A 14,641-nucleotide genomic window follows, 5' to 3' on the forward strand; every position below is an offset into this window, starting at 1 on the left:
AGTCACCTTAGAGATTTGTCTCTGGCTGGGCTTGGCGGGAGAGGGGTGGAGTTGATGATGTGGGGTTCTGAATGTTTTAAAGACGTCCTCCAGTAATTATTTATTTTTTAAATAACTTCTCCTGTTTATTTATACTTCAGATATCACTAATGTACACACACTAAAGGGTAAAACTATATGTTTTGAGATAAATAGTTTTTTAGACAACTGGATACTTCAAGGAGTTGGTTTGATGAAGTTGTGATGTCATCGGCCTCCCCCCTTGCTTGAGGAACAATAGTGGAGCAATAGAGAACAAAAGGGGAAAGGCCCACCTCCACACTTGTGCCATGTCATGACTTACCTGGACTACCTATTGATTTGCCTTTTTGTTGAGTAAATCAGGTGTTAGGTGAAAAGGAGACTGGAGTGCCACTGGCCCTTTATATCCCCATGCTGAAGTTGCTCTAGATATTGTGTGGGAAAAACATTAGCATTTGTTAGCTTGTTTTTGTGCCCTTAGCATTCTTTCAGGATCTCATGAAAATATCAATGAAATGTATGTAGAGTATTGTTTTGTTCAAACTTTCAAATTCCTTTATATATTGGATTTTCATCTAAGAGCTAGCCTACTCCCAAACAGTGGACATTTTCAGTTGACTCCTCTATTTGGCGAAAGGAGTAAATTAAGTCATACTCTTCTGTCAGCCCCAGAGCACAGTGTACTCTCTATTCGACCAATACTTTTTATTAGTCAATGGTGTCAGTGGGCAGCGGCCTCAGAACGACAGGAAGGGGAAGTTTCCAGTGATGGCAAGCCTGAGCGTGTAGACTAATGAGATGAGGCAGGGGACTAGGTGCGGTTTTCTCTGACACTGATACAGAGATGTGCTGTATGCTTGTATTTGTGTGCACATGTGGAAATGCATGTGTTCAATAAAATATCACACCTTTTGATTTTCACTCAAAATGCTGCTTGAAAAACAGCCTCATTGTGTCTCTGTGGGTGGATATAGTTGGTGAAGTCTTACTGTAAATAACTATGTAGGCTTACTCATACAAGTACCTGGAGTATGGCTAGATGGTACACTATCCTTCTCTCATTACATATCAAAGCTGCAGGCTAAGGTTAAATATAGACTAGGTTTCCTCTATCGTAATCGCTCCTCTTTCACCACAGCTGCCAAACTAACCCTGATTCAGATTACCATCCTACCCATGCTAGATTACGGAGACGTAATTTATAGATCGGGAGGTAAGGGTGCTCTCGAGCGGCTAGATGTTCTTTATCATTCGGCCATCAGATTTGCCACCAATGTTCCTTTTATAGGACTTTACTCCTCTGTAAACTGGTCATCTCTGTATACCCGTCACAAGACCCACTGGTTGATTCTTATTTATAAAACCCTCTTTAGGCCTCACTCCCCCCCTATCTGAGATATCTACTGCAGCCCTCATCCTCCACATACAACACCCATTCTGCAAGTCACATTCTGTTAAAGGTCCCCAAAGCACACACATCCCTGGGTCGCTCGTCTTTTCAGTTCACTGCAGCTAGCGACTGGAACGAGCTGCAACAAACACTCAAACTGGATCGTTTTATCTCAATCTCTTCATTCAAAGACTCAATCATGGACACTCTTACTGACAGTTGAGGTCGCTTTGCGTGATGTATTGTTGTCTCTACCTTCTTGCCCTTTGTGCTGTTGTCTGTGCCCAATAATGTTTGTACCATGTTTGTGCTGCTGCCATGTTGTGCTGCTGCCATGTTGTGTTTCTACCATGTTGTTGTCATGTTGTGTTGCTACCATGCTGTGTTTCCATGTGTTGCTGACATGCTATGTTGTCGTCTTAGGTCTCTCTTTATGCAGTGTTGTGGTGGCTCTCTTGTCGTTATGTGTGTGTTGTCCTATATTTTTTTATTTTTAATCCCAGCCCTTGTCCCCGCAGGAGGCCTTTTGGTAGGCTGTCATTGTAAATAACAATTTGTTCTTAACTGACTTGCCTAGTTAAATAAAGGTTCAATTTAAAAAAAAAAATCTAACTTTCATAAACACACAAACTCTTCCATACAGTTAGGAATATACACTACCGGTCAAAAGTTTTAGAACGCCTACTCATTCAAGGGTTTTACTTGTATTTTTACTATTTTCTACATTGTAGAATAATAGTGAAGACATCAAAACTATGAAATAACACATGGAATCATGTAGTAACCAAAAAAGTGTTAAACAAATCAAAATATATTTTATATTTGAGATTCTTCAAATAGCCACCCTTTGCCTTGATGACAGCTTTGCACACTCTTGGCATTCTCTCAATCAGCTTCATGAGGTAGTTACCTGGAATGAATTTCAAATAACAGGCGTGCCTTCTTAAAAGTTAATTTGTGGAATTTCTTTCCTTAATGCGTTTCAGCCAAACAGTTATGTTGTGACAAGGTAGGGAGGGGGGTATACAGAAGATAGCCCTATTTGCGGTGTGGGTGAACGGATGATCTCTGCATGTGTATTTCCCACCGTAAAGCATGGAGGAGGTGTTATGGTGTGGGGGTGCTTTGCTGGTGATACAGTCTGATTTATTTAGAATTCAAAGCACACTTAACCAGCATGGCTACCACAGCATTCTGCAGCGATGCAATATGCCATCCCATCTGGTTTGCACTTAGTGGGACTATCATTTGTTTTTCAACAGGACAATGACCCAACACACCTCCAGGCTGTGTAAGGGATATTTGACCAAGAAGGAGAGTGAAGGATTACTGCATCAGATGACCTGTCCTCCACAATCCCCCGACCTCAACTAAATTGAGATGGTTTGGGATGAGTCGGACAGCAGAGTGAAGGAAAAGCAGCCAACATGTGCTCAGCATATGTGGGAAGTCCTTCAAGACTGTTGGAAAAGCATTCCAGGTGAAGCTGGTTGAGAGAATGCCAAGTGTGCAAAGCTGTCATCAAGGCAAAGAAGAATCTCAAATATAAAATATATTTTGATTTGTTTAACACTTTTTTGGTTACTACATGATTCCATGTGTGATTTCATAGTATTGAAGTCTTCACTATTATTCTACAATGTAGAAAATAGTAAAAATAAAAGTAAAACCCTTGAATGAGTAGATGTTCCAATTAAACACACTGACAATAAATACATGGGTCCACTCAGGAAAATATGGGTCATTTGAAGAGGGTGCTATGTGAAAACAACTTAGTTTTCTTTAACCTAAGTCATTGTAATCACAACATTCATTCATCTGAATGATATAATAGCCTCTATGCTTGTACTCAACAGTGTTGATGACATACGAACGCTATAGGTGCGTTGGAAAAATTACAAGCTCGCCATATGCATTTGATTAATTCATTATGCAAAATTCAAAAGGCACTCGCACATCTGAGCAATCTTTTTTGCAGGTGCATGGTAACAGTTGAACAAGATGAAGGAAAAACCGCACACTGCTCTTGATAGTATCACTGATCTATAATAAGATCTTTAACCACCTATATTAATTTGGGGACAGGTCGAAACGCATGAAACATTCATGGCCATTTAGCCAGCCAGCTAGCTTGCTGTTGCTAGCTCATTTGTCCTGGGATATAAACATTAGGTTATTTTATCTGAAATGTAGAAGGTCATCCTACTCCGACAGTTAATCCTAGTTAGTTTCTAGTAATCCCTCCTTCAGTATGGCATTTGGCAACCAACTTTAAGGTGCATTACCACCACCAACTGGGCTGGAGTGTGGACCTCAGTTCAGCTTTCAATCACCCATGTGGGTATATGCTCCTAAAACCAATGAAGAGATGGGAGAGGCGGGGCGTGCAGCACATTGAGCGTAAAAAATGGAGCCAAGTTGTATTTCAGCACCTGGTTTCGCAGACGCGTGCGAGCAGTTTGGATAAAATGATTGAATAACATGTATGTGTAAATTTATTTTGCAACGCTCGCGCACTTAACACGAGCGGTGTGGTCAGCATGTTAGCCCATCTTACTTCCTCATCTCCCTCTGGCAGCTGAACCCCCTTTCAGCGGCAATACTGGACAAAGGGAGGACCACAGCAAGGGCTGCAAGCTGAGTGTGTGCTGGAAACACGTTGCAAATGCCACTGACAGACTCCCGCCACATAGACCCTCCCTGGTTTTAGTTTTTTTCCTGTGTGGAAAAATAAAAATTCTGCATTAACATGGCCCCTGTGCTTTAGGAACAAGTTCCATGACCTTGGGATTACATAGTGTTGATGTGTTCGTAATGCTTTAATGCCTGTGTGAAATGCTGTAGTGCCTGTCTTATGAATGCTCTTCCATGTGTGTTTCTCCCCAGGACTCTCCACTGTTTGAGCTGCTGAGACAAATTCATGAGGAGGGTCCAGTGGAGCAGGCTAAGCCCCCTGCCACCCTCAACCAGACCCTACAGCACAACCACACTGCAGCTGACCTGTAAGTCCCCAGTCCCTCATCAACCACTGACACACCTCATCCACAGTTGTCCCCATTGGCAAATATGACGATGTCTGTTGAGAGACTGTCTGACTGTTAACATGTAGTTTATATGCCAAGTGTGTCACATTAGACTTCTTCATCGACAATTGATGTGATTTAAACCAGACTTATGGTTCCATTCATCTGCCCCTCTGTCATTTAGTTTGTGTGAATTAAACTTATAAATAGGCCAGTGAATAAGAACTCTGCCTCTAAGAGGAGCATCTTGGCTTTGAGGTTTTATTTGTATGAGAAAAGCCTGAGATGCAAAGCTTTACAAAATACAGGGCAGATGAGGTCGGAGAAGACACACCCTGACTGCAAAAGTTGTTTACACAATTCTCTGGTGTTGGAGAAAAGCCTGGTACTGTACAGTAATCATCTTAACCTTTCACTGGAAGTGCCAAGACGTCTTATGCCAAGACCATTGATTTTCCTCAAGTCTAATGGTGTGACTGTGGTACAACTATTTGTAGGGCCCTGAGTTTTACTGGTCAGAAAAAACGGTGTAGTGTCGTGCCGTTGTATTAGTTAATGTGGCGACTGTTGCTCATCGAATGATTAACGGTTTATAATTGCATGATTAAATGAATCAAGCAATGACTCAAGCAATTATTAACTCATTAACCTGGGGCACCATGGGAAAATTAGTTTTATTGAGTTTCTATTTCCCAAATTAACTCAAAGAATATCAGAATATCGATTTTACAACAGTCGCTAATTAATCAATTTCCTTTATAGTCTCATTCTGAACGTCGCATAATCCGGGAATCTGCACGGACCCGGGTCCCACCAATGAGTTCGTACCACACCAATCTTAGTTGATTATTTATTTACTAGAAAGCTAAAATGATGATAAAAGATACACATACACAAAACACAGTCTAGGCTATTGATTAGGACTTAGTATAACGGGCCAACACACTATGGCGCGTGTTACCCAAAATGGGGATTTAAAAGAGAGAGAAACAAAGAAAGTACACGAGAGAAATATACATTTGGGTGCATTAGTCAGCTATGCTTATTTTAACCCTAGCCTTGCCCTGAACTGCCGCTCTTATGGGTCAGAATATAATGATGTAATTACGTGTTGGAGGTCTCAAAGGGGAAGCTCCGCGTGGGCCGTTTAGGCTTCTCAAGGACGCACTTCTCCAACGCAACTCTCTGGTTGTCCTCACGATGTCAGTGTCCCTTTTGGCTTAGTGGTCTGATTCCTCGTCCTTGCTTTGGAAGGGGGCTTCTGAGGACAGACAGCTCTGTAGCTCAGAGCTCACAGAGTAGGAATGAAACGGTGTAGATACCACGATTCAATGGAGAGTGGAGGCTAGGTGGTTCGGCTTGAATTCACCCGCTTAGACACAGCTACTCATCCGTAGCTTGGGTAGAAAAATATTTCTTTGTCTTCAACCTTGTTTTGGATTTCGTTGAACTTTTAGACCTTGGCTGCAGCCTGGGGTCACTTAGTCTTATCTGTTCATTCTTCACTCCCCTGTCTTATACCTTCGGGTCAGAAGTGGGCGTAACCGCCTTTAGGGCAATTCTCTGGGCGTACCAAGTTAAGAGGCAAGGCCTAGATTTTACTCAAATCCAATTTTAGACAACTAACTTCACATTTCATCTTTACAAAAACATTCTCTTTGATTTGGACATTTTCCACACCACGTACAATGTATCAGGCATATACTGGGAAAACTCTTAAAGGTACAATGTTTTCGTAATAACGTCATCTGTTAACCTTTAATAACAAAACAAAAATTACATACATTTTCATATTCCATCTATCGTCATGACCACCATTGTGGCTGACGGAAACCATTGTTCCAAAGTCCCTTTATTGCATGTTTAATGTTCTGAGGCTGGTTCTCCATAGTGAGGACAAAGGAATTTCTCAGTGGCCTAAGATTTATCATTGGCGTGAGGGGTCATAAAACCCCCACATCTTCAGACCCCTAGATCTCTCCTCCTCTGTTGGGGGTTGAGAGATAATCTGTAGGGTTGTGGTCTCCTGATCAGGACAGTCATGACAGTAGGCCACCACTTTCTCTTTCTGGGATTATTTGTAGGTAGGATGAAGGGAGAGGGGGCCTGGGACTTCATACAGGAAAGTATTGAGAGGAAAGTAGCCTCTAGTCCTACTCTGAACTCTTCTTTGTAGTTTATGGGCAATGTTCCCCCCTAAGCTGTGCCCATGTGCAGACTGCTACACAGAAGAAATATCAGCCCGCGCAGAGAAGCATGAGATTGAACCTCACTCAACTTTCTGGTGTTTTCCCTCTTAGTTCACATTATCAACATTTCAGCTTTACTGTGAGAATTGGGATCGAATCAACACAATATTAGCCACTTTCAATGCAACATACCAAAACAAAAACAAACTAGACTTAGTATGCAAAACTAACAATGCGAGAGATTTTGTTGTAGGCAGAGCGCATTGGAGTAGGATTCTGTTGCATTGACACGCATGACTCAGCCCGTACTCTACACAGACCGGTGCCGCATAACCAATCAGAGCTGCAGTAGGCCTATATGCAAATAGACCATTTTACATACACTTAGGTTGGATTCATTAACTCGTTTTTCAACCACTCCACAAATTTCTTGTTAACAAACTATAGTTTTGGCAAGTCATTTAGGACATCTAATTTTTCCAACAATTGTTTACAGACAGATTATTTCACTTATAATTCACTGTATCACAATTCTAGTGAGTCAAAAGTTTACATACACTAAGTTGACTGTGCCTTTAAACAGCTTGGAAAATTACAGTGACAATGATGTCATGGCTTTAGAAGTGTCTGATAGGCTAATTGATTCATTTGAATCAATTGGAGGTGTGCCTGTGGATGTATTTCAAGGCCTACCTTCAAACTCAGTGCCTCTTTGCTTGACATCATGGGAAAATCAAAAGAAATCAGCCCAAAACATTGTGGACCTCCACAAGTCTGGTTCATCCTTGGGAGCAATTTCCAAATGCCTGAAGGTACCACGTTCATCTGTACAAACAATAGTACACAAGTATAAACACCATGGGACCACACAGCCGTCATACTGCTTAGGAAGGAGATGCGTTCTGTCTCCTAGAGATGAACGTACTTTGGTGCGAAAAGTGCAAATCAATCCTAGAACAACAGCAAAGGACCTTGTGAAGATGCTGGAGGAAACAGGTACAAAAGTATCTATATCCACAGTAAAACAAGTCCTATATCAACATAACCTGAAAGGTCGCTCTGCAAGGAAGAAGACACTGCTCCAAAACCGCCATAAAAAAGCCAGACTACGGTTTGCAACTGCAAATAAGGACAAAGATCATACTTCTTGGAGAAATGTCCTCTGGTCTGATGAAACAAAAATCGAACTGTTTGGCCATAATGACCATCGTTATGTTTGGAGGAAAAAGGGGGCGCCTTGCAAGCCGAAGAACACCATCCCAACCGTGAAGCACTGGGGTGGCAGCATCATGTTGTGGGGGTGCATTGCTGCAGGAGGGACTGGTGCACTTCACAAAATAGATGGCATCATGAGTAAAGAAAATGATGTGGATATATTGAAGCAACATCTCAAGACATCAGTCAGGAAGTTAAAGCTTGGTCGCAAATGGGTCTTCCAAATGGACAATGACCCCAAGCATACTTCCAAAGTCAAAGTATTGGAGTGGCCATCACAAAGCCCAAAGGCCTCAATCCTATAGAACATTTGTGGACAGAACTGAAAAGGCGTGTGCTAGCAAGGAGGCCTACAAACCTGACTCATTTACACCAGCTCTGTCAGGAGGAATGGGCCAAAATTCACCCAACTTATTGTGGGAAGCTTGTGGAAGGCTACCCAAAACGTTTGACCCAAGTTAAACAATTTAAATGCTACCAAATACTAATTGATGCAATGCTACCAATAGTAATTGAGTGTATGTAAACGTCTGACCCACTGGGAATGTGATGAAAGAAATAAAACCTAAAATAAATCATTCTCTCTACTATTATTCTGACATTTCACATTCTTAAAATAAAGTGGTGATCCTAACTGACTTAAGACAGGGAATTTTTACTAGGATTAAATGTCAGGAATTGTGAAAAACTAAGTTTAAATGTATTTGGCTAAGGTGTATGTAAACTTCCGACTTCAACTGTACTTACATGTTTCAAGCAGACCACCATAGTCCCTGTGCCCAAGGAAGCGAAGGTAACCTGCCTAAGTGATTACTGCCCCGAAGCACTCACGTCGGTAGCCATGAAGTGCTTTGAAAGGCTGGTCATGGCTCACATCAACAGCATCCTCCCGGATACCCTAGACCCACTCCAATTCGCATATTGCCCCAACATAGCCACAGATGACGCAATCTCAATCGCACTCCACACTGTCCTTTCCCACCTGGACAAAAGGCACACTTATGTCAGAATGCTGTTCATTGACTACAGCTCAGCGTTCAACACCATAGTGCCCACGACGCTAATCACTAAGCTAAGGACCCTGGGACTAAACACATCCCTCTGCAACTGGATCCTGGAATTCCTGATGGGCCGCCACCAAGTGGTAAGGGTAGGCAACAACACGTCTGCCACGCTGATCCTCAACACTGGGGCCCCCCCATATTATTTTAGAAATGTGCAACCTACCTCCATTGCATAGTAGCCTAGGCCTAATAAGAGAGGAGGATGTGAGTCAGTTTAATTATACAGTTCTATGGACAGCAGAGTTCCTTGCTCTGCAGACTGTAGCCCATGATTTACAACCCATCACACGACTCACAGGCAGCACCAGCAAGTTCCGTTGACTGCATATCACTCGCTCCATCCGCATGCTTTGGCACTCAGGCCTACTTATCTCTTTGGTGCCACGGTTACACCAGAGTGTTATAGGTTACTAGAAGATATTTGACTACACTATACTCCCAAGTTTTTGTCAATGTCATGGTTCCTCTTGTGCCTCTCATAGAATGCGAGCTCGTGCTAGCTGACTCTTATTTTTTATTATTTTTTTATTTAAAAAATTGGATGGCCACTAGGGGCGATAATTGTCTACCAGGCGATCATGATAGGACAAAAGTTGACATCGCCCAACCCTAATCTTATGTCAATCCAACTTATGTAGACTAGTAAAACTCATTACCCATACTCCTATTGTTTGCCCTTCAATCTGTTAGCAGCTTTGGGCCTGTGCGTTCTTATCTGGTTTAGACATGCTCTGAATCGCCCGTTAGTTGTAATTGATGCTGGCTTATAAGCGATTGGCTCAAACACTCACAAACTTTGTTTACATGCAGTCAATGAATGTTAGCATGTAAACAAAGCTGGGGTAAGATGGGGTCAAGCTGTGTATTTGGGATGGGTGCCATAGATCTGAGTAGTAAATGTTTGTTTTTCAAGTGGCATACCTTCCAGGCTGGGGATGGCAGGAAAGAGTTGTAATTCTGCCCAACTGATAATCACCAATTTGAGGTTGAAAAGATGCATTGATTTGCACTTGAATTCTCACAAAATGGCACTGTACGCATTCTTCAGCCTTGTCCTCTTGTAACTGCATTTAGGAACAACATGGCATTTTATTAAAGTTGTTGAGCCCTGACAGAGCAGAAACTGAGTAATTGTGGAATGTTAAGTATGTGAGTGGGTGAATTGAACAGGGTGGGGGGGGGGAAATAGGCTTGTCTGGCCACATGAACACTGACCGACTGTAACACATATCAAAGCCCTGAGCTTTAAGAAAGACTGGTCAGAAGTCAGGTTGAAAACCTTTCAAAGTTTTCTCTAGGATAATGACCATTTAACCTTTTACAACGTGGTTCAAGAAATCGATGTGCATCACTGATTCATCTCAATGTTATGACTCAATGCTTGTGATATTATCTTTCCCCTGTGCGCCCCAGAAACCGACCCCAGTCAGCACCTGAATCTCCAGGCCCTCCCTCCTCTCAGCCCCCTGCCACGGCAAACCATCAGACCCCTTGGCACCCCAAGTCAAACTCGCTCAGCCTCTTCTACAAAAAAATGTAAACATTTCACTAGATAATAGTTGGGCCTACAGTAGTCCTCTGTGAGGTGTTTGTGTATGACTGTCTGTCTGTCTTTGTAACAGGTTTCTAACTTGTTGTCTGTGTTCTGTAGTGTACCATCTGGCCTACATGAGGCTGAAGATGCTCTACACACACCTGCTGACCTCTCACCCTGAGCAGGAGCCAATCATGTGGACTCTGCTTCAGCACACACTACAACATGAGTATGAACTGATGAGAGACCGCCACCTGGACCAGGTACTGTGTACACACACACACACACACACACACACACACACACACACACACACATACTCAAATGCAATTTCGACATGCAATCAAAACACACTAGACATTAGTGTTGTCATGATTCCAAAATTGTATTAACGATATGATACCAGGCCAAGTGTCACGATGCTGAGTAGTATCGCAATACCACAGGGGGGATTCAGTGGCCTGGCGTCCTGTTCACCATGTCCCCTGACACTTGTTCTCGTTTTCTTAAAGTTATGTGCATGTGCTACACAACACCTGTCACTGATATTCACACTTCTACTCAATACAACACATATTGAATTTAACTTCACACTGTTCACTGTGTAATAGAATTCTGCATATAATGGATAATATCTGCAAAAGCCTACCTGTGATTTGTCTGGAGGAATGGGAGGTAGGAATATACTGTGGCAAGAAAAAAATGTGAACCCTTTGGTATTACCTGGACTTCTGCATAAATTGGTCATAACATTTTATCTGATCTTCATCTAAGTCTCAACAATAGACAAACACAGTCTGCTTAAACTAGTAACACACAAACAATTATACGTTTTCATGTCTTCATCGAAGACACCGTGTAAACATTCACAGTGCATGGTGTAAAAAGTATTTGAACCCTTGGATTTAATGACAACTGGTTGACCCTCCTTTGGCAGTAATAACCTCAAATAAACATTTTCTGTAGTCGTGGATCAGACCTGCACAACGGTCAGGAGGAATTTTGGACCATTCCTCTTTCCAAAACTGTTTCAGTTCAGCAATATTCTTGGGATATCTGGTGTGAACCACTCTCGAGGTCATGCCACAGCATCTCAATCGGGTTGAGGTCAGGACTCTTCTTCTGGCTTTTCTCCTGTTGAAGCCATTCTGTTGTTGATTTACTTCTGTGTTTTGGGCCGTTGTCCTGTTGCATCACCCAACTTCTGTTGAGCTTCAATTGGTGGACAGACAGCCTTATATTCTATAGCCTTACATTCTGATAGCTAGCTGTCCTGGCCCTGAGGCAGCAAAGCAGCTCCAAACCATGATGCTCCCTTCACCATACTTTACATTTGGGATGAGGTTTTGATGTTGCTGTGCTGTGCCTTTTTTCTCCACACAGTGTTGTGTGTTCCTTCCAAACAACTCAACTTTTGTTTAATCTGTCCACAGAATTTTTTGCCAGTAGCGCTGTAGAACATCCAGCTGCTCTTGCGAAATTCAGACGTGCAGCAATGTTTTTTCTGTGGTGTCCTCCCATGAAAACCATTCTTGTTTAGTGTTTTGACATATCATAGACTCGTCAACAGAAATGTTAGCATGTTTCTGAGATTTCTGTAAGTCTTTAGCTGACACTAGGATTCTTCTTAACCTCATTGAGGATTCTGCACTGTGCTCTTGCAGTCATCTTTGCAGGATGGCCACTCCTAGGGAGAGTAGCAACAGTGCTGAACTTTCTCCATTTGTAGACAATTTGTCTTACCGTGGACTGATGAACATCAAGGCTTTTAGAGATACTTTTGTAACCCTTTCCAGCTTTATGCAAGTCAAGCATTCCTCATCTTGGGTCTTCTGAGATCTCTTTTGTTCAATGCATGGTTCACATCAGGCAATGCTTTTTGTGAATAGCAAACTCAAATTTTGTGTGTGTTTTTTATAGGGCAGGGCAGCTCTAACCAACATCTCCAATCTCGTCTCAATGATTGTACTCCAGGTTAGCTGACTCCTGACTCCAATTAGCTTTTGGTGAATTCATTAGCCTAGGTGTTCACATACTTTTTCCAACCTACACTGTGAATGTTTAAATGATGCATTCAATATAGATAAGAAAGATATACAATACCTTGTGTGTTATTACTTGAAGCACACTGTGTTTGTCTGTTGTGACATAGATGAAGATCAGATCAAATTTGATGACCAATTTATGCAGAAATCCAGATATTCCAAAGGGTTCACATACCTTTTCTTGCCACTGTACATGCATAATGATCTACATGTCATTGTGGTAGTAAAGGGAGAACACTGCATGAAACCTTTACCCTTAACACAGACCGACACTGTCCCTCCTCCCTTCCTCACACACTCTGTCTCCCTCATAAACGGACACACCTCTCTCTCTCCGGCAGGGCCAGTATGTGTCCATCATCGTTTTCTACAACCTGGTGTTCATGCAGAAACTGACGACCAACATCCTGCAGTACGCCTCTCCAAGGGTGAGACAGACAGTCAGTGCCCCCATGTGGCATCATAACATACTTCACATGGTCCTGATCTCTCACATGCATGTTCAAAATGACTGCTTACCTAATGTGCTGGTATTTTCCACTGACACACTCACTATGTTCTCTCTCCCCCATCCCCCCACAATGTCTTCAGACCATCACATCCCCTACAAGTTCCCCAACTCCCCCATGAGAGTGCATGGCAGAAACAACCTGTATATCTCTCCCATGAAGAGCCCATCGTGCATGTCTCCTGGGGTCATGACCAGGCCAGTACCCTACCACCCATGAACCAGACTGACTCACTGGGGGCACAGATATGGCTGAGGCACAGCTCATTGTACAGACTTTTCAGTTCCAAACTGGCAAAGATACAAGTATCAATTTGAATTTATATTATTTATCTTATTTTGTTATGGTAATGACCATGTTTGATTTTCGCCTTATCAATTATTATTTTTTCTTTTTTTCGAATTATATGAATCATTATTTTTTTTATTTTTTTTTAATCCTGGTATCAATGGGCAAGTCCTTTGGGGTACGTGATCACTTTCATCCACGTAGTAGAAAATATTCTTTCCTAAAATGGACCAGAACATAAATTGTGTCCAGTGCACGAAAATGACGTTCTCTACGTCTTGTTTCCTCTGCAGACCTCTAAGTTCCAGAAGATTAATGCAATGGTGAACAACAGTGGTTGGTCCTTGAAGAGGAGTTTGGATATGAGCTCTGCCCCTGAAGAGGTTACGCGTTGACATTGATGGACAGGACGAAGCCGACGGGAGGTAGGACACTTCCCCAGCTAACTAGTTTGAATTACGGTTATACTTGACAGCAGAATGTTGTGTTCATGCAGAGGTGAGGCATGGTTGGTATATGTCGCTCTCTTCTTGCTCACTTCTCATCACAGCAAACCTGATAGAGATTCGACACTGATACAGAAGCTTGCAGAGATAAGTGAGTTAGCGTTTTATTTTCATCCTCAAGTGCTGAAGTCTCTGTTAACTGTAATAAAACTCAATGTCTCTGTTTGTTTCCAGGCTCCACTTGGACCTGCATTTAGGAACAAAATATGAAGGAGGATGCAGAGTCAGAGAAGGACAAGCCTTGAATTTAACTGAAGGACTTACTGTCCAGCATTGTTTGAGAGTATAGGTGCCAGATACGTCTTCCCTGTGGCTCAGTTGGTAGAGCATGGTGTTTGCAACGCCAGCATGGTGTGTGCAACGCCAGGGTTGTGGGTTTGATTCCCACGGGGGCCAGTACAAAAAAAAAAATGCATGAAATGAAATGTAAGCATACACTACTGTAAGTCGCTCTGGATAAGAGCGTCTGCTAAATGACTAAAATGTAAAAATGTACTTTCTACCCCATACTCCCTACCCCTTCCACCTCTTAAAAAAAGGAATACTTTTTTTCTGTACATTAGATTTTTTACATTTTTGCCTCTTTTTATATTTAAGTGATACTCTTTTGAGAGTAATTTTGTGAATTCAAAAAAGTTTTTCTCTTTGTTTGGTGTGGATGCTTTAGATGAGTGCTTTTAATATATTTTTATCCTTGTTATTGAAATAAATTGTTATGGGAGATCCTGTGAATATTACCATGTTTTATAGAGAGACACAAGTTTTAAGGGTCTGCTACAGTTGCAGCCAAATATATTTGTTCCCTTGCACTTTTCTTAAATTATTTCATATTTCTTCTAAAATAAGTTGAACTTGAA

At 42.0% G+C, this 14,641-nt stretch overlaps 1 protein-coding gene across 1 annotated transcript; it reads left to right on the forward strand.

Moving 5' to 3' along the window:
* Window positions 1-6,122: 6,122 nt before the first annotated feature.
* On the forward strand, window positions 6,123-13,921 carry LOC115148299 (retinoblastoma-associated protein). The gene is made up of 6 exons (XM_029690233.1): window positions 6,123-6,156; window positions 10,316-10,438; window positions 10,554-10,699; window positions 12,823-12,909; window positions 13,073-13,456; window positions 13,572-13,921. The coding sequence occupies exons 1-5, from the start codon at window positions 6,123-6,125 to the stop codon at window positions 13,109-13,111; spliced, it is 429 nt and encodes a 142-aa protein (XP_029546093.1). The 3' UTR covers window positions 13,112-13,456; window positions 13,572-13,921.
* The last annotated feature ends 720 nt before the right edge of the window (window positions 13,922-14,641 follow it).

The sequence above is a fragment of the Salmo trutta genome, chromosome 15 (genome assembly GCF_901001165.1).
Source record: "Salmo trutta chromosome 15, fSalTru1.1, whole genome shotgun sequence".
NCBI classification, from domain to species: domain Eukaryota; kingdom Metazoa; phylum Chordata; class Actinopteri; order Salmoniformes; family Salmonidae; genus Salmo; species Salmo trutta.